General features: G+C 40.3%; 2 protein-coding genes across 6 annotated transcripts; both read right to left on the reverse strand.

The window, feature by feature from the left end:
- Positions 1–321: 321 nt before the first annotated feature.
- Positions 322–10,861, reverse strand: LOC116200214 (DExH-box ATP-dependent RNA helicase DExH11). 2 transcript variants are annotated; one of them, XM_031531007.1, is made up of 23 exons: positions 10,569–10,861; positions 9,701–9,958; positions 9,295–9,555; positions 9,118–9,192; positions 8,789–8,867; positions 8,152–8,327; positions 7,929–8,033; positions 7,472–7,573; positions 7,044–7,244; positions 6,801–6,911; positions 6,288–6,355; positions 5,695–6,085; positions 4,980–5,135; positions 4,779–4,889; positions 4,624–4,677; positions 3,834–4,091; positions 3,298–3,407; positions 2,954–3,107; positions 2,305–2,767; positions 1,664–1,878; positions 1,300–1,538; positions 776–902; positions 322–664 (listed from the first exon to the last, which is right to left on the reverse strand). In XM_031531007.1, exons 1-23 carry the CDS (start codon positions 10,701–10,703, stop codon positions 452–454), a joined length of 4,062 nt encoding a protein of 1,353 aa, XP_031386867.1. In that variant the 5' UTR covers positions 10,704–10,861; the 3' UTR covers positions 322–451. The 2 variants fall into 2 exon arrangements, with proteins under 2 accessions (XP_031386867.1, XP_031386866.1); XM_031531006.1 differs by having other exon boundaries at positions 7,929–8,039.
- Positions 10,862–11,782: 921 nt separating this feature from the next.
- Positions 11,783–19,346, reverse strand: LOC116201883 (alpha-glucan phosphorylase, H isozyme). Of its 4 annotated transcripts, none has more exons than XM_031533328.1 (16): positions 18,875–19,346; positions 18,326–18,562; positions 17,913–18,092; positions 17,403–17,579; positions 17,240–17,325; positions 16,867–17,056; positions 16,569–16,661; positions 15,556–15,752; positions 15,297–15,414; positions 15,082–15,210; positions 14,444–14,662; positions 14,118–14,321; positions 13,502–13,660; positions 12,808–13,071; positions 12,483–12,673; positions 11,783–12,153 (listed from the first exon to the last, which is right to left on the reverse strand). In XM_031533328.1, exons 2-16 carry the CDS (start codon positions 18,536–18,538, stop codon positions 12,027–12,029), a joined length of 2,547 nt encoding a protein of 848 aa, XP_031389188.1. In that variant the 5' UTR covers positions 18,539–18,562; positions 18,875–19,346; the 3' UTR covers positions 11,783–12,026. The 4 variants fall into 4 exon arrangements, with proteins under 4 accessions (XP_031389188.1, XP_031389186.1, XP_031389190.1 ...); XM_031533326.1 differs by having other exon boundaries at positions 18,880–19,345; XM_031533330.1 differs by having other exon boundaries at positions 15,556–15,740; positions 18,880–19,344.
- Between the last annotated feature and the right edge of the window lie 965 nt (positions 19,347–20,311).

The following is a 20,311-nucleotide window of genomic DNA, read 5'->3' on the forward strand; positions in this document are numbered from 1 at the left end:
AGGAGTCATGATGAATTGAAGAAGAATCAATCATTGGGTCAAGTCCAACGGCAAAGTTAGACATAGAGGAGATGGGCTTTAGACTGTGGAGGGAGGCCCATTAGTTCAAGGGAAGAAAATAATATAAATGGATATTATATTAATAACTTATAAAAGAAGAAGAAGAAGCTGTAAATGATCAATGTCTGCGTATCTCGAAATCTCCCATCGGGATGTTCAATTTCAATTCTAAGCACCGATCATGCCATGGAAAGACAGGCATTATAAAGTTGGGACTAAGGAAAGCAGATGGAAAATAAAATAAAATAGGAACGTGAGAGAAGTGATAAAGGAGTTAGCAGGTACGTAGATATTTTAATAAAAATTTACCATTGTTACCTCAATATAATGGTTCTAATTAATCCAAATATATGACAAATAGAGAAAAGAAACCAAAAACAGACCATGATTGTTAAACTCCTGTGATATACAAGCTAGCAGCAAACACGATATCTCGCTTTATTGCATTCGAAGCAGCTTCCATCTTCTTGTGTAGTGCAGAATTTCCCATAATAGAGGCAGCATTCTTAAATTCACGACATGTCTCGTCGAGCCTGACGATAGTTCGTACTATAAGGCCTTCGGGGACGTCTGTGAGCTTGCATATGTCGGCAAATGGAGTGCCCTGCCACAAAGCAAGAAGATTCACCGTGATGAGTAGACACTAAAGGAGCCGGCACTAAGTAAAATCAAATGTTTTTTCCGTCTTTTGAGAAAGAAAAGGAAAAGGAGAAACCTTTGCCCATTCGTAAACAACTTCGACCAGACCAAACTTGAGGTTCTCCTGAGCATACTCCTCAGGGCTTATTGGTAGCCCGAGCTCAACTTGAAGCTGGCCGAGTCTTATTGCTGTTTCGTGTAACCTGGGGAGGAAATACAAAAGATTGGCAAAAGAGATCAATCGCGATGGAGATGGAAATCTTTCAATCAGGCCATGACATTTTTTTCTCATCTATCTCTCAGGAAGATAACCGAGAAATTCTGAGGTAAAATCTATTTGGGGAAATATTCCAAAGAATCTAAGGCACACGAGCTCATTGTTAGAACAGGCAAAGACTGAACAAATAGAAATTGCCAGATCTCTCTTGAAAGGTCATAAGCAAGATAGTCTCGAAGAACCCAAATGCAGTGGTCAATCAAATCCCGAGAATATGTTTCATTGTGTCTTTCACCGTCTCTGGTGGTATATCCAATAGTACTAACAACCGACTTTCAGAAAGGTCAAATGTGAAAATGAAAGTTGGGGAGGATGGGTTAAACCTTTGTCTAGCCTCCAATAGCTTTGGCGTAAGGGTTGGTTCAGAAGTATTCCTTTGTTGAAACACGAAAGCGGACATTAAAGCTACTGCTTCTTCTGGTTCCAAGCAGTCGAGTTGATTATCAAACAAACACTCTGTGCATATCAACTCTTCCCCTGAGTTCATCTCACAAGCAACACGACCTTTTAGCTGAACGACAAGATCAGCATCTATGCACCCAATCTTCTTCAGGACTTCCACCTGTACATTACACACTTCATTTCTTCAGAAAATACTAACACAAGGCCGAAATTACTTCATCTCGCCACAGCTAACCAACGAAAGGCCCTGCAAAATATCAAAGCACGGATGAACCTGCAACATACCCGGCCCTGAAACTCTGGCATCTGCTGCAGGGCTTCATCTGACATTTGAAATTTGAGTTCAGCAACCTTTTCCTTGTGCTTCCTTATCTCCTCTGCTAACTTCATGTGCTCCGCTAATTTTATACATCCATGACACTTATTCTCTGTCATCTTCCGCAACAGCGTGTCCCGTTGGCGATATTTATTCACCAATTCAACATCTTTCAACTTCAAATCTGAAATATGACCACCACATTATGATCCGAAAGAACTCCTCAAATGGAAGTACTAAAGTGGGTGTAGGGAAAATTAATTATAAAATATGACTAATATATCACGTCCTGAACTTAGTTCGGATTGCACTCTAAATTTCAGTTGACACTTTCCTTCTACCATCGTATAAGATAACAGAAAAATCCTCTTTAGCTTTGCAAAGATGGCTTATAAGATATGTTTGCAAAAGTGGGGTTAACCTTATAGTGTACTACCAAGTCACTGAAGATCAGTGTGACGTAAGCGTTAGGATATAGGGAAGGTGCAAAATATTGCATTCTCCAAAAGTGTATAACAGGGATGCAATAGGATCATATTTGGAGCTAGAGAGCAATTGGTCTATAGCTTCGAGAACTTGGAAGTATGTGTTTTGAAGAATCAGGCAATACCTTTCACTGGATCCAGAGCTGGTGGATATTTACTTCTGCCAGACTTCAAATCCAAAAGCTGTTGAACAGTCTTGGAGTAAGCAGCAGCGCTATCGTCTTCAAGAAGTCCAACTTGATTAACCTGAATCCTTTTAGAGCACATGAACAGAAATTCCCTGGTCTCAACTCTTCTAACCTCATAACTCATCCCAGAAGCAGCACCGTGATGGGGCAATTGTATTCTAATGGCACCAGATCGTTTTCGAGAAGTAAAAGCAGAATCATATTCTTCCTCTATACGACGTTTTGACTTTGGTAGCAGGAAAGAACCTTGTTGGAATTCAGAAACCTTTACATCCTGTAGGTTGCCGCTGCCAGGAGAACTTTGTACTGTTGGTGCTAAGTCAGGTCTTAGCGTTAAGACAATATATTGCCTTTTTCCAGCCTCTGCTTCAATGACAACTCCAAGAAAATGGTCCTGGCCCTGCCAATCATAAACAGACGATAGCACCATTAATGACATTTACAAGTAAAAGAAAGTGAACTTTAAGGACACTCGCAAGAGTATGTGATAGAAGCATGTGCATTGAGCCTCGCCGATGCCTAAATGAAACCAATCGGGTGGGCATTACAATGTTTCTCCGTTGAATAAGATAGCAAAGGAACTCACAGACTGGCATTTCACAACTACAACTCTTCCAGGAGTAAGGAAGTGCGCGGCAACAGGGGACTGCATGACCGAGTCTGCTATGTCATTGTTGAGACGCTCAGCTTCCTCATGCATCTCATAGTATTCTTTGATTGCTGGTTCACCTTTTATACATCTACAATGTAGAGAACATGCATGAAGGATTGAAGGTTAAGAAAGCACCTTCTCAATAATGAACTAATTACTAGTCAGTTTCCCCGGGGAAACAATTATGCAAAGACAAACCAACGGTAAGAGGGAGAGCTTGGGTTAAACTAAAGAAAGAAAAAGAAAAAGTAGTCTGCTACATCCTGTTGGCAACGTACTCTATTGATTTTGTAGGCTGATCAAGCATCGTCTTTAGGAGTGTGTGAGTTTCAGACAAACCCTTCTGAGCATGAAATTCAGCAAAACTTCTTTTCAACATATCCTCTACCTGCAGCATTCATTACCCAAAGTAAACACAAGAAAATGCAATGACCTTCTTCAAATGCTTTTCAAAACATAAGGGCACCAAGTCTATGACTCTTATAATCTGCAAAAAGATTACTCTGTGGATGTGCTATGAAAGTCATCATCAATCTATGTAAACCATCTCTTACCTTAGCCAGAAAAAGAAAAAGAAGAAATAATCAGTCCTCTGCTCTCACAGGAGTAGAATGATACATCTGGATATTTTAGTTTATACTTTTCCCATAAATCTATAGCTTCATAGCCTTCAACTATAATGCAGCAACATGTATCTATACAAAAACTATCCAACATAGCGAATGCAAAATCAACATTTTCAAAACAAGGCAGAATACGATATTAAATAGAGTAGCCCCAAAGGACAAAACCATAAGGATAATCTTCTAGGTACCTTCAGTTCTTCAACACGAAGGAGATGAAGGATCATAATATAGGTCAGCCGAAATTGAGATTCTAGCTTAGTCGCACTACCAACAATGACATGCCTCAAATTACTTTCTTCTGGGATTTCATCACGGCACATCACGATAACTGTACCAAATTTGTCGAGGCCCCTTCTCCCAGCACGTCCAGCCATTTGAGTGTATTCTCCAGGGAGTAATTCTCTAAAATCTTTCCCGTCAAACTTCCTCAGCGAGTCAAATACAACCTGAAAAAGATCAGACATGCATCAGAAGTTACAATTGTGCAATGCTTGCAAATATGTATCAACGAAGCAATGATTAAAGCATCAAATCAGAGTATCAAATTCAGCCCATGCAGACCATGGGCCACTTCCAGCTTTATCAGTTTGCAGTTGTAATTTACAAAGCACATCTTTAAGGAAATGAGATCTCCAGTGTAAAGCTGTGGCATCCAGCTGCATTGTTGACATTTGTGAAAGTCCTTACTGCTCCTCACCAGCAAACCGAAAGTAGCAGTTCCCTCCAACAAGCACTAGTCAAAGTATGTATATGCATATGTACCCCCTCAAGTCGAGTAACTTGAGGTCAGTGCATGTGATTGATACTGCTGGGCGAGTAATTGGATTGGCTCTGTATCTTTGTGAAACTTTTGCAACCATGGTATATCGGCCTTTCTTTGGTGGAAATTCAGTAAAATGGATCATTAACATGGTAGCACTGCAAAAATACTATGATTCACTGTATACTATTCTTTTATATTATGGAAAAGGTACTCACTGTTCTTGCTGGGGCATTAACCCCCATAGCAAATGTCTCTGTAGAAAACAACACCTGCAACACCAAGAATAAAGAATCAAACCAAAGCCAAAAATGTAGCTCTAAAATTGATGAGAACTATCAGGTGTTGCCAGAATTAAAACCCATAATTTTACCTTAATAACACCTCGGCAGAAAAGCATTTCAATAACTTCCTTAACAATTGGGAGCAGACCTGCATGGTGTACACCGATCCCCCTCCGAAGAAGGCTTTGGATTCTAACAATCTGCAAGTTACATGTTTTTGAAATTCAAAACCAATAGTGACATCAAATTTGTCTTATTATTGGGGAAAACAATCTCTAACACATTTAAACCTGTGGCAAATTCCGGTCAGATCCCTTCAACCGTGAAAATGCTTTGTCGCAGAAAACACGTATCTCACTTTTCTCAGAAGAGCTTGTGAGATCAGTCCCAGTTAAACTATCGGCTGATCTGTCACATCGATTCTTGGAGAAGCAAAACACCACCACCTAAATATGCAAGCAAAGTGTGAACAACTCTTTTCTTTAATTCTAAATGAAGGTTTATCAGAACTCACTACACGAAAAGAAAGACATTCTGACAGTCAACAAATAGTCTTAGATCAATTCCTCTTATCTGGGTAACAGAGTATAACATGAAAGCACATCAATCAGTAGAAAAACAATGAGCAAATCCAAAAGACTCGTCTAAAAATGCCTCCAAATCATGCATTCTTTAGGTGATGTGCTACAGGCACCATTATAGGATGCATAATATATGAAGGAATACATAGAACATCCCAATCTACATGAAGCAAGAATAGTAGAGCTATTGAAGGTGGACTCTCGTGAAACCTTTTTCTGCAGAGAGTTATATTTGTAAAGTCTTTGTATAGTCAGGGGTGTAATTGGGGCCATTCATGCGATCAGGATAAAATAGATCCTTTTATATGCACATAATCTATTTTGCATTTTGCTTCCTTTTCTTGATCTGTATAGCAGGTAACCCTTAGTGCAATTTCTGAAGGAAATCTTTTTATCATAAATTTGCATGAAGAGTGAAACATACTGGCAATAGGGACTTCTTAGATAACTTGTTAATAAGCTGCAGCCACAAAGATGCTTCTGATCTTCTCAAACCCCAGTTGTTATCGCCATTACCATTGCCCTGATTTCCTGCGCCATTCCCAGAGCTTTTACCCAAATTATGGGCACCAGAATGCTTATTTAGCTTTCCGCGACTGAAATTTTCACACTTCTCTCCTTGACCTCCACCACGAACTGGTGAAGGGCCAGCCTTTGGCCCATTACCAGCCCCACCTGGAGGAGCATTCTTCTTCTTGAATGCATCTCTTGCAGCTCTCAATCCCTGTTGGATGAAAATTTCACTTTCGCATATTCTGTAAAGTTCTCCAGAGTAAAACAAGCAGTGTTCCAGTGGTACTGGTCTTTTAGTAGTCCTGAAATATTTTTAAAAAAACAACACATAAAAGTGATATATTTCTGACAATATGAGTGTAACTGGTAACAACATGAAAATGAAATAATAACATAGTATCGATTTCAAGCATCGAAACCCAATTCACTCCAGAAAATCTAAGGGCACTAAGTGCCACCTCAAATGCATAGAATAAAAGATACAAATTCAGGTATACACTCTACCCTGTGACACGAATTTTTTTCTGCTTTGTCCGGCCAATCCAATCAGCAAATTCCATTGTGTTAGGTACCTGCAGATTCACAACGAAAACATTCCTTATATGGATGATGCCTCAAAAGTGCAAGGATAGGGTAGAAGAAGTTGAACAACGACGCAATTAAATCTGTATAAACAGTACCCTACAAAATATGGCTAAAGAAAACAGAAACCTTCCAACTGATGTGACGTTGATCGCTTCCTAGACATAATGTTACCTTAACAACAGCAAGTTAGTTCCTTCATCTTTCCAAGTTTCAAGCATAATACTCCAGAAACAAGTTAAGAATCCACAATGAAGAAAGAAAGATTGAATGTGCTAAGCCATCCCCGATTGAATCAAACACCATGTAGCTTCTGAGTATACATAGGTTACATCTAGACCAGATAAAGTTCCACCAATCTTGATGCACTTTCACCAATGATCATCACTGTCAGATTCAATTTTCAGTAGGAGTATAACAGGAAGAAGCACTTGCCGTGGCAGAAAGGAGAATGATATTGACATGTCTTGGGAGCATGATGATTACTTCTTCCCAAACAACACCTCTTTCAGCATCATTAACATAGTGTACTTCATCGAATATAACCTGTTGCATCACATGAAATTGATGACCTCATCTTTAGCTTACCAGAAAAATGGAACAGTGAAAACAAGTACACCTCAAAGAGAGCTGGAAGCCACTCCTTAAAATAATTTCAAAATGAAATTGTCCCTTTACCCATTCAATATCACGAATGATATCAGCCCCTCGATAAAGCATTGACCTTAAAATTTCGGTGGTCATAATAAGACATGAAGCCTCTGGCCTCAAGCTAATATCACCAGTAAGAAGGCCAACATCAAATTTCCCACAGAAATCCCTGTACTTTTGATTGCTGATGGTCTTGATAGGAGCTGTATATATTGCTCGCGTGCAATGCTACAATTAAAAAGAGTGAGTATTGTAATCAGCACAAGCAGCAGTCAAAGTTTTAGATTGGAGGCACAAGCGACAACTAATTACTCTAAACCAGCAAGCGCTCTCGTGGACTTCCCTTAAACTCAAGGGATCACTCAAGGACATATTGGACTTGGTGATTTTGACGAGGCACGTAACTATACACTTCATTAGAAGAAAACAGAGACTTGGCATACATTAAGTAATACCTTTGAAGCCAAAGCAAATGCATATTCAGCAACAACTGTCTTTCCAGCTGATGTATGAGCTGAAACAAAGACTGAATCACCTCTTTCAAGACAGTAGATAGCCTGCAATAACACATCTTTGCAAGCTCAGAACAAGAAAAATTGTTTGTTCGTAGGACAGAATAATATAACATAAGCTTGATGGAAAAACAACTTATCGAGAATTTTGAGAAGAAAGACGAAGGAAAAGAACTCAAAAGTCGGTCTGTACCCAGAACTTTGATTTTAAAAAATTTCACATAGCACTTCTTTAGGTAAGGTAATAAGGTATTTTAGAATTTAGCTACCAAGGGATTCCAGAATAATCAAATGAAAGTTCAGATGAGATTAACAAAATGAAACCATAGTTCAGATAATGAAAAGGGTCTTCTGCATTCATTAACTTGCATAAACACAAAGTATCTGAAATTATTTTTACCTCCTTTTGGAATTTATCCAATTCAAAGGGAAATTCAAGTGCCATGTCGGGGACAAGTTCATGAAAGTGATCTGCAATCCCATCCTCTGCAGTGATAGCCCACACCTGCCCCTTGTATTTGTACAGATGAAAGCGGAGCTATCAGAAGCAGCTTACCATCGAAGAAGATAGAACTACCACTGTATTTAATGAAATCATCTATTCCAATGTTTAGTTTATTAACCTCCTGCTGACGTCCATCGTTAGGGTTCTTTTCCCCTGATTTAACTGCTGTTCCTCCTAATTCATCGGACAATATTTCATCCAACAAGGGCACTCCAAGTGAACGCATCTGGCCTTGTGCATCAATCTCATCTGTTTCTGCTTCTGGTACAGTAGGCTCGTGATCTGACAAATGAGCTTCACAGACAGAACAAATATCATAAGGACGTAGAATGTGTGGTGACTTGCTAAAATAAATCAACTATCACTTAATCCAATTATTAAACTGCAAGTTTGCAGCTTTCAGAATTCAAATCATTCCACAAATGCTGAACAAATTTATAATTCTGAAGACAACTTCTTCACAGCATTGTTAAGCTTCCAGCACTTCCATTAAGGCTCTATGTAACTTATTATATTTCAAGAGTATTACTTATTAATACACCACAGGAAGTCACACAGTTACCTTTAATCAACAAAATCATCAAGCACAATTTTACAGTTACACTTCATAAGATTAGGCCAACCATAAAGCCTAAAAATTATATAGAACATGGCAAAGTAGCAATCCCTTATTAAGATCTTTGACAATAACATTGCCAATAGCTCAGGCCTAAATATGGACCCAGACAGCAATTAAACTGCAAAATACCACTTACCCTCTTCCTCATAATCTGCAGTTGTATCATCTTCCCAAGCTTTCTTGAACAAGTCATCAAACTGTACAGAAAGCTCGACCTGCCAGTTGACAAATAAAATATTGATTTTTCGAAGAAACAGAACAAACACAAAAATTTCAATTACTTTACATTTAATTAACATTTTGTTAACCAATTAACAAGGTGTTTCACTTTTCTAAATCTCTTGTACATTCTTTTGCATACAGGTCTGTGCTCTTTGTGCTATTACTAATTTAAATGAATCCTTTTACACACATGTGCACACACACGTAAATACATAATATATAATAATAATTACAAGAACAAACCATCTTTTCTCTTTCATCTGGTAATCTCTTGGCTGAACCTTGCTCCTTATACACAGTCCATGAACATGGATGCGCCTGGATCCATTGTAAAGAGAGCATACGAATGTCAAGTGCATACATAATCAGCACTTCATTTATGAGAATACGATGTTGATAGAGATGGACCAAGTGAGCAACCTTGAGGTCTCCAAGGTGCAAGCCTTGCTTAAAGCTAGGAGGAACAGATTGAGCAGAACCCCCATTCAGAAGTTCACGTGCCCATTCACCATTTAATGCTCCATCAGGAAGAGTTCTTTCAAAGGATTGTGAATCATCCAAACCACCAGGACGGAAAGGCCGATTGCTGATGCTTCCCCTCATAAAATCTTTTGGAGGCCCAGTAATGCGGGGCAATGAACCAGAATCTTGAACCCCTGAGGTTAACTTGGAGATATCGACCTATAATACCAAAAAAAGGAAAAATTCTAAGCATGCGGAATAATGAAATTACTTGGGCCTATGGTCTATGCATCTGTCAAAAAGGATGAAGAATTCACAATGGAATGAAAAATTGCACAAATCTGAATACGCGAGGCATCCGTACCTCCAGTGAGTCGGGTTCCCATATTTGTGACCCTGAAAGCTTTGCTTGACGTCTAAATGGTAACTCCCACACTGGTACCACAACAGATCGCGGCAATGACGGTTCTAGGGGTACTTTCGCCTTGTCAAACCAGTCGAACTCCCAATCTCTTCCAGCTTTCTCGGGAGAGAACTCCTCAGCATCCAAATTCGGCCGAAGATATTTCTCCTCTATGTATGCCTTAATTGATTCTTGAGTTTCCTCGATGAATGCAGGAGGCTGAAACAAGAGCAGCAGCTGATATATCACGCCACCGGAAAGCTATAGCAGTACATGTCATAATGGCAATGAAAACAAATCGACTAAAACCCTCCATTAACTTGCCAGAGTAATGAGCCTCCAGACATATTACATTTCAACGGATCAGTTAAGTAACTTAAGAGAGGTTTTGAATGCTTTTCAACACGAATCACGGCAATTGCATCCTTAAAGCTAACCTAGCAGCTCCTCCAACAGCGCTAGATTCTATCTTCACGGCCGTTTAGGAGCTAAGCTCAAAATCCAGTAACAAGAGAAAGGAACAGCAAATTAGCCGAGCAATGCGAGAATTCAAGTACATTCAGCATCATGAACTCATATGACTTGACTTGCAGCCTCAGCATGCACTTGACCAGAGAAAGCAAAAAGATGAGGAAATCACGAACAGAGCCACTAGGAAAAATCGTAACAAAACCCTAAGCCCCGTCAGTCAACGTTAACTGAAAGTTCCTTCAGCTCAGTTCCATCACTAGAAGAGGTGTATGAGAAATGAACAACTACAACTGGTCCGCCCAATGAATGCACAGCAACGACAAAGTGTAACGAAGGAGGAGGAGCTGGGGGGACCGACGAGGATGAAATCGGGGACGGAGTTCACGGGGTTCGCGCGCTCAACGGTGGAGAGAGGCTCGAGGCGGAGATGGCCGCTGTGGCCTGAGAACCCGACCCGGAAGGACAGCCCGTTCGCCGCTTCGATCGGTTCCATGATCTGATCATCTGCTGCTGCTGCTTTGGAGGGGTAATGTATTGTGTCTTTCTCCAATTCTTTTGGTTTCACCTTCACCGGCTTTCATGGACATTCGAAAAGCTTTGCTTTTTCGCGGGTGGTGCTGAGGAGTGTCGGGTGAGGTGAGGAATAACTAAAAAGTCAAGGTTGAATCGGTGCTGCCTCCTTCCTTATATACGTTCGTTTTTTTTCTTCGGGCCGGAGTTCGAGCTTGCAAATACAAAGTGGGCCGGGTCAAGGCCCGAAGTACTATCAATGGGCCCAATTTCCCATTTAAGGGCCGTGATTGACTTGGATTCGAAGCCTGCGTGGACCTCATCGACCCCGTCAATGTTTGGTCTGGCTCGGAAATGAGATTAGGATGGGCGATGCGGCGTAGGACTTGGAAGATGCGGTATGATTTGGCAGTGCGGTGTTTTGTGTTCACATTTGATTCTCGCAGATGTGATGTTGATTTTGTAGAAGGTATGATAAACCCAGCATCAAGTCTTGATACGTAACGGAAGTATCATGTGATAATATCACGAGTCAATAAAGATTTGTTATTTCGATTTTTAGTACGTAAACAAAAATAAGAAGAATCCGAATCGAATCTATTGTTGACAAAAATAATATTTTTTAATGTGTCTTGTGACTTAATTCCACGTGATGATGTTTCCGTTACACACAAAACCTTATGGATAAGTATACACGTTAAATCAACTTCTGCATAATATAACAGAAAAAAAACAAGAACCTTTCCATCTCAAAGTATCGCAAACGAACTGCTTTGGGGTGTATGGTTGTCTCTAGTCCTGATTCTTCTGGTCTCTCACCTTCACCGGCTTTCATGGATGGATATTCGAAAAGCTTTGCTTTTTCGCGGGTCGTGTTGAGCATCGATTCGAGCGAGGAAGAACTGACAGTCAGATCGGTGCTCCGCCTTACATACGTTCTTCACTCAATTCGACATCGCGGTGAAGTTTGGATTTATGATTTTTATGTCTATAAACCCACCCCGACTGCTTTAGGAAGTTCATGTAAGCACGAAACTTGCTCAATGAAGTAAATATAGTAACTCGTCATTGCAACTGAAGGAATGCTTATTCAATACCATCATCAAATAAAAGTACTAACAACTTTTAGCAGGAAATATTTAAATGCCAAGTACATCACAACTTTTAGCGGGAAAAATTTAAATGCCAAGTACAAGCCTTACAAACGAACAAGTATAGTTATGCTTTTCAAGAGAATATTATCCCAGATTCTAGTGTGACGAAGTCGAAATAATCTAACAGAATCCTTTTCCAGGAGTCGCCGCTTTTACGGCACGCGGCATTCCTCTATGTTCCATATCTCCTTAGCATATTGAGCAATTGTCCGGTCACTGCTAAACTTGCCACTTCCAGCAGTGCTCATTATCGACATCTTCAGCCACCTTTTCCGGTCTCTGCAGTGGCAGACGACGAAAATTTTGATGATAGATGTTGAATATAATAATCAAGCCACCATCCACACAGCAACTCACAACAATTATGATTGTCTAAGAGAGAGCAACAATTGACATGCAGTGAAGGTTCCTGAATCCATTATCATGGCAAATCAAAGCAGTCGCCTTTAAAGGACTGTAACATAACCTGTAATGCTTCTATACATTTAATTGGCCGGACAATGCTAGGGATCTGTAGCACGCTCGATTTGCAGGACCTCAACCTAGATCTACAGATATGTCCAGAAAGTCATGCCACCCAATGAGAAGATATTCATAGTTCAACTTACTTGTAAGCTTCATCCACTCTTGCCTGAGCATCCATGTAGCTCGGGAAGTCATGCCCAACGAGAAAATAATCACCACGACCATAACCGGAGTTTCCCTCTAGAGAGTCTAGGAGAGGGTTGTAGTCATAGCTTCCAAATGCTCCACTTCTTACATACTGCTTGGCCTCTTCAAATCGAGGATCAGGCTTGAACTGCAACATCAGGGGGGAAACAAGCATTTAGAGGACAGAAGTACTGGGAAATTCAGGGGGGAAACAAGCATATAGAGGACAGAAGTACTGGGAAATTCTAGTCATTTTGGTTATAAAAACTCAAGATTTCTTACGAGTCCATTTTCCCTATCCTTCCGGAGCTGAGGGACCTCATCTGCTGTTGCACCGAAGAGGAAGAAATTGTCCTCTCCAATCTCTTCCCTGATTTCCACATTTGCCCCGTCTAATGTTCCTATTATGAGGCATCCATTGAGTGCAAATTTCATATTGCTTGTGCCACTTGCCTCCATTCCTGCAGTGCTGATATGCTGTGATAGCTCACTTCCAGGAATCAGCATTTCCGCTGCAGAGACATTGTAATTTGGAACAAATACTACCTGAGAGTAAGAAAGCCATTCATGATTAATGCCATGAACAGAGTATCGGTATTCCACATGCCTATGCAAAAGCAGGCTGATGTGAAACTTTTAGACAATTGTTCCAGTAATCTAATGCTCAAGAACTTCCATTTTTTATCATTCAGATAGACATGCTATACGATTTCAATCTCAGTAACTTTGCTACAAGGGTGAACCCACTTCCTGCTCCATGTAGTTGTGAGGAGCAAGGACCAATCTAAACCTCAACAACCACCCAAAAACTATAATACTGCAACTCTTATTCCAATTGACCTTAGATGTTCGAGACAACTAACAATCCAACTATAAGAACATTCAATCTCTTTTTGCGTGCCCAAAACTACGTATTATCTGTGATCTCGAGCAGATTATAACATGACAAAGCAGAAAATCTACAGCATCCTTTTACCTTCAGATAGTCATTGACCTCAGGATCAGTGTTGACAACATCACCAACATCATTTACCAGCTTGACTATTCTTTTGGCATTTGTGTATGTTGCAAAAGCTTTTCCCCCAATCATGACTGTACGTGGAGTTGTCTTTCTCCTCTCTTCAGGGCTCATCCCCTGCACAGCTCAGGTTCAACTAAATTTCTGATATGAAAATTCTAGTACAGGCTTAGGCACAACTTCATAAAGTGTATATACTGGATCCTAAGCAGGAGGATCCAGTGCTTTCTCATAAAAATTTCCTATATATTGGCTACTATATGTAAACACAAAAATTTTAGATGAAAGTCCTCGGTAAATTTTAGTTTATTTGAGTTCCTTGTCCTAATTGAGAGGATACGTAAATTATGGGTAAGGCCAAACTGACCACATACAACGCTTCAACACTTTCTCTATGACACTCGAGTTACCATATTATTATTTCCTATGTTTACATCCAAACACGAAATCATCTGGAGCCCCTTCATGTTGGCAGGATACAAAATCATTTCAGCCGGACATAATCAATATAAGAGATTGCACCCAATAGTATTTCAGAAAATTACCACAAGAAGAGATGGAATATCGTTCATACCTTTAATTTCTTGTACCTATAGATCACACCCAGAATATTCAGCAGCTGTCGCTTGTATTCGTGAATGCGCTTCACTTGGATGTCAAAGAGGCTGTTTGGGTCAATAGACTCCCCAGTTACTCGGAATATATACTGTGCCAATCGTTGTTTATTAGCCATTTTGGCAGATGCCCATTCATTTTGGAGGTCTTCATTATCAGCGAACTGTTTTAGGGGGAAAAAGGGGTCAGCAATGAAGCTACATTATCATAGCTTTACAAGAAGCAGATATTACCAATTAAAAAAAAAAATACAACATGCAGTAAGATAATCAGTTTAGCACGTACTTTACAAAGACCAGCAAGGAGATCAAGATTGGTAACCCACTGATCAGTTTTTAACCATTTGGTGATAATGCTACTGAGTTCAGGACTGCAAAAACGTAGCCATCGTCGGGGAGTGATGCCATTGGTCTTATTCTGGAACTTCTTTGGCCAGATGGAGACATAGTCTGCGAATAATTCAGACTTCAAGATATCACTGTGTAATTGGGCAACACCATTAACCTAGCAGAAGATGACCAAGCAATAAGTGGTTCCAGATTCATAAAAACCAATAAGAAGACAAATTACAAAATCATGATAATGCACGAGATAGAAAGAATGACAATAATATGCAGATACAAATGAATGAGGAAATTGTGACAATTGAGGTAAAAAGTGAAAAGCATCCAAGTCCACCACTGATAGTCCAAGGGAACACCAAGAAAAACCTACTGAGCCCTTCTATACAGGAAGATGTTCCAGCTTTCGTGGTTTTTCTAATTTATAGTGCAATAAAGAGCAAGACCAACCCCCAACTGCACTAGGTAATAAACACTTGGGCAGTAAATTTTCCAACTTATGGTCATATTAATACATCACTCTTTGGCAGAATGATATGCGGAAACAAAACCATGCCTGCTGAACATCAAGGGAGTTCTCACCGTATGCGAAGAAACAACACATAAATTTGCCATCCTGACAACTGGCTTTTGTGGATTGTTATCCAATATTCGCATGCTGGGAAGCTTACTCTCAAGATCAGTTCGACTGGTGTGGACCACTGCCATAAACTGGATGAGAGTTAAAACTGAAGCTCAGTCAAGGTGCATATATAATTAACAAGGAGACGGCGAGATAGATTGGGGGTTGGCCATACCCGTTTATCAATTTCTTCAATGATCTCCATGTGACGAGGAAGAAGTTTCCACATTACAGCTTGTGACCATTTCTCCAATGCTTCAGGTAAAACTGTGTGATTGGTATATGCAACTGTCCTGGAAAATCAACAACTCCATTGAAGACATGACGGCCACTTAATGACATAAGAAAAAATGCAATAATGACAAAAAGGGAAGTTGCTGCTCCGCAAGCTCTTTAAAACTGTTTTCTGCTGTAGAAATAACTGAATACATTACCTTGTGGTCACATCCCAAGCTTCATCCCATCCAAGTCCTTCTTCATCCATTAACAAACGCATTAGCTCAGGAATAGCAAGAGTTGGATGAGTATCATTCAGTTGTACAGCAACTTTAGAAGGAAAGTCGGACCACTGCCACGAGCCTTTGCCATCTTTTCGCTCCTTAAATCTGAAAATAATATCCTGAAAACGGGCCTGGATTAAATGCAAGCTTCTAAATATGGTTGACATTGAGTTCCTAATAAATGTAAAAAGAAGTGAAATGATAAAGCACTTCCTCCTACTATAAACTGTCAATGTCAATTCCATGTACAGAGGTTAAACTTCACAGATGTAAATCATTTGGAAAACAGCAAAATATCTCTACCACCTCAACTATGTTATGACTGTATAAATTGTCACTGGCATTTCGTTGTATAATAGCTTTTCTACCAAAAAGTAAAATGACTTATAAGAACATGGGAACACCATCTGGAATTATCTATGTGCCTGCTCTTAAGATCCATGCTCAAGCAGCCTTTTCTCATTTTTGGGATGGTGATGTCTGCCCACACTTACATTCTATTTAGATGGAGGAGAGTGGAAGGAAATGGACGGAGAGGAAGGGAGGGAGAGGAATCTCCCTTGTCTGAGACTCTGAGAGATTTCATTGAGGGGAAAGCCCCTCCTTTTCAATCCCTCCATTGTGTAGAATTTTCTCAGGGGTGATTTGGAGTTAGACAAATAGCTTTTCCTCTTTCTCCTTCCTAACTCATTCTGGAAGTTCCTACTCTCTCTACCTTACTAACATCTCTTGTACTAAAGAATATGATTCTCCTTGCTCTCCCTTTCCTCTCATTTCCTCTTCCTAATAAGGTGTGTCCAAAGAGAGTACTAACAACAGATCATAACTCTTGGAGATAACCACATATTCACATCTAACATATGAACTCTAATGATCCCAGCAAAAAGATAGAAGAGGAAACGTGAATGATGCTCAATTAAAATTAAATGAAAAGACGGGCAGGAAACCTGAAGTGACGCACTGCAGAGGAAAAACTGCTGCTTCAGCCTTAAAAGCTTTCCACTTTCTGTAGCATCTCCAGGATACAGTACAGCACATATCTGCACATCCACAAATTTTCAGAAATCTGCTTCAGAAAATGAGTACGGAACATGAATAACAGAAAGCTTCCAGCAGGCGAGTACAAAAACAAAATCGACATGTGTGCAAATGTGGTGAAAAGGGAGACAGATGACCACTGCAATTATACATTTTACAAGCATTCCTGGGAAATGAAACCAGGCTACATTTATGTCAATAACCAACCTGTTGAGCCCGAGAGTGTAGCTGTCCAGCTGACTCATACTGCCCATCATTAAACTGAAACAAATTGAAATCCTCAGCACAAGCTTTTGCCTCCCAGAGTCGAAGGCTATTAGTGTTCTTTGTCTTGTATCCTGGAATTGGCACATCATATGCCAGAGCTTGCACAAGCTCTCCCCCAACCCATTTTCGACTGTAATGAGGTCATTATAGATATTATGTGCAAGTAACTTGAGGTTGATTTTAAGCTATCAAATAAGCTAGTGGCGCAGCTGCCATGAATTTTTGGAATTACAGTAAACCCCAGAGTAAATATTTTATTGCAGTACAATCAAATCATGACAATGAAAAAAGTCGGACAAAAAGTGATACTTACGATCCACTAGGATGAACCTCCACATGACCAAAAAATCTGATGGGGAATGTCACATCATGCCTGACAATTTCCCAAGGGCTAAATTTCTGCAGGAGACATATATTACCTCAGAAATTTTTTATTGAAACAAAAACTATGAAGTTTTCCACGGTTTAAATTTGACCTCAAGCCAGTCCTCAGCAAGTTCTTCTTGACCATCCTTGGTGATACGCTGCTTAAACAAGCCATATCTGTACCTCAAGCCATATCCCCATGCAGGCAAATTTAAGGTTGCCATAGAATCCAGAAAACATGAAGCGAGCCTCCCCAAGCCCCCATTACCTAAAGCAGCATCTTTCTCCTACAGACATATTCATTTGCATCAAAAAGCTAACCGCTAAACGTAACATGTGAAAGCAAAATTTTCACCATGCAAATGAGAGGTTGCCCCATCACTGACTCAAGGCTCACAGGCAGAAATGGTCCAAGCCTTCTGCGCTTTGGTGAAACTACACCGTGCAATTTGGGATGACATATACAACTAGAACCACGCGTGTAGCTTTGAGCAAAACATTACGAGCAATTGGAATTTGAAAGACCACATAGGAATTTTTCTAAGAGTTTGGAGTCACAAAACGAAGAGAAAAAAATGAGAATGCTAAAGAGGACTGAGCTGACTATAAACATCCATTACCTGCTCTACTATTTCCTCCAGATCATGTCCCAACTTATTCAAAGCATCAGCATATGCTCCTTGAATCTCAAGATTCCCAATTGCATTAGTCAAGGCTCGTCCTTGTAGATATTCCATTGACAGGTAATAAGTTTGCTTGGGATCGGTTTTGTGATAATGGAGGTAGGTCTCGTTCCATTGCTGTAGGTGACAACAAACAAAAACAGAAAAGGTCAACCATCTCTTGAAGCATTATGCAGCAAACACCGAATCGCCATCTTAGTCTTTTTGAGTAAAAAGAAAAAGAGTATCAATTTGGCTATAAACTGCCTTCGGAACTAATTGTTATGGAACAAACTCTATGGAGTTGGATCCCGCTCATCACTTCACACAAGTCTACCAATTGAGAAACAAATGTTGGTCAGTGTTTTTACCTGTATGAGGCGATCACGAACGCTTTCTGCGGTCGAGAAGTACGCTTGCTCAGGCTCAAACTTGAAAGGCGAAAAATGAGGGCTGTACTTTGCATGGAAGCTAATATTCGATGCTATTTCAGTTGGCTCATCAGCAAGTGGGCAGGATACTGGAGGAACATTCTCAGGTATCCCTGATCCCGCGGTTCCATTAACTTTCGAGGTAGTAGCCATGCTAATGAGTCCCCACTAATAGCTCTGCGCAACCAAAATTCAGCTTTCAGCTACTGAGCATGACTCGCAAAGTTCATGATAGTTGGCAGACTCGGTTTAACCCATTTGATTTCAACTGCGTACAACACAAAGCTCACATAGAACGGGGAGGATCGCCCACCCGACCAAAAGTAGAATGCGAAATTTATCACTTCATGGAACCATTTTTACACCCACAAAAATACCACCCGTGCATCACAAAGTTCTGTTGATTGCGGCGAGCTACCTTAATCATGACAGCAACATAATGCAAAAATGAGTGAATGTCGAATGAATTCAACAGTCTGAAGGAATTACCGTACCAAACGAGCTCCCGCCTTCGCTAAGCACTGGAGTTGCTGTCAGGCGCAGAGGAGGATAGAGAGAGAGAGAGAGAGAGAGAGAGAGAGAGAGAGGAGTGGAGAGAGTGATTATTATATATGAAAAAGAAGAAAAATCTGGAGGTCGGTCCTTATATAGGAAGATCAGTCAGAGGCCATGTCCATGGAAGGAGGAAGAATCTAAAAAGCGGAGGCGAGATATTTCGGTGGACGCAGAGGAGTCCAAACGAGAGAGAGACACTGAGAGAGAGGGAGAGAATATGCCGCGTGATACCATACGATACGAAAAAGAGAAGTGAAGAGGAGGAGCCCGCTGCCAAGTATATATATTATAATATCTGTGATGGAGGAGGAGATGAGATGAGTGATTGATGAAGGGTTGATTCCGTCGAGGAGAAGGGAGCTGACGCTGAGCTCATGGAGCTTCACATGAGTAGTAGGATGAAGAGGCGGACACGGGCACGTTCCAGTTCGGCATCGGGATTGGATGTTTTACCCTTTTCCCCGCCATTCCCCGACGCCACTGGCCAATTCTGTTTTGTACCCCTGAAGTTTTGGCTTATTGCTTTTTGCTCCCTAAGTCTAAGTCAGTCAGCCAGTCTTATCCTCAAAACAAATTGGTACAATCCCTTCTGTTTTGAGCCTTTTGTTCTTCTTTCTGGTCCATGACATGACATGGAGTCTGCACAAAGCCGATTCTGATTTTTCAATCGGTCTCTACAAGAAGCAATGCATCGTTAAAATATATATATATATATATATATATATATTCCCTTAAAATTATCGGTCACTATCCAATTTCTTTTTTGTATCAATTATCAAGCTGACAATTACGCTTAATCTGTATTCATCAAAAAGTAACTCCAATCGTCAGTAGTACTAACTATACAGACAATCAGAGAACTGGTGAAACGTTTGAGCATGAAACCTCCGTAGATTGGAAACTTTTGGGTACAGGCTGAGCAAACACAAAACTTTAGGGTTGAGAGTGACCAACAAGCAAACCTACGACGCAAACTTATAAATTTCTGCCCTTTTTAAATTGCTCCGTGATATTTTGGCTAGGTGGATTGCGCCGCCCGACACGTGGCGCACGAGTGCGCATTGAATGAACTAACGGCGCTGGCTCCGGATGCGGAGTCAAATCAATAAAAAATTTCTTCTTTTTTTTTTTTTTTTTTCTTTTTGTCCGTACTAGAGACTAAGACTAGACTTGCATTGCTCACGGACCGATTATGGGCTTTGATGCAGACATGAACGGACCCAAATAAAACATCATCCTTCTTTTTCTAGGGTGAGCAATAAACCATCATCTTTATCAAATTCTTGTTTCACTCACGTGGTTAATCATCCCAGTCAAACACTGTTAATCTAATTCAAGGAAAGGAAACGATACGCGGACACCGAGTGATTA

This window comes from Punica granatum, chromosome 3 (assembly GCF_007655135.1).
Source record: "Punica granatum isolate Tunisia-2019 chromosome 3, ASM765513v2, whole genome shotgun sequence".
NCBI lineage: Eukaryota > Viridiplantae > Streptophyta > Magnoliopsida > Myrtales > Lythraceae > Punica > Punica granatum.

Coding starts and splice junctions, on each gene's coding strand:
- LOC116200214 (XM_031531006.1), bottom strand. CDS start 10,703: ATGGAACCGATCGAAGCGGCGAACGGGCTGTCCTTCCGGGTCGGGTTC. Junction 7,574..7,928: donor TGGATAAATTCCAAAAGGAG/GTAAAAATAATT, acceptor GTGTTATTGCAG/GCTATCTACTGTCTTGAAAG. Junction 4,890..4,979: donor CTGACCGGAATTTGCCACAG/GTTTAAATGTGT, acceptor TGTAACTTGCAG/ATTGTTAGAATCCAAAGCCT.
- LOC116201883 (XM_031533328.1), bottom strand. CDS start 18,538: ATGGCTACTACCTCGAAAGTTAATGGAACCGCGGGATCAGGGATACCT. Junction 16,662..16,866: donor TACACTCTCGGGCTCAACAG/GTTGGTTATTGA, acceptor GTGGATGTGCAG/ATATGTGCTGTACTGTATCC. Junction 13,072..13,501: donor AGGTCAATGACTATCTGAAG/GTAAAAGGATGC, acceptor TCTTACTCTCAG/GTAGTATTTGTTCCAAATTA.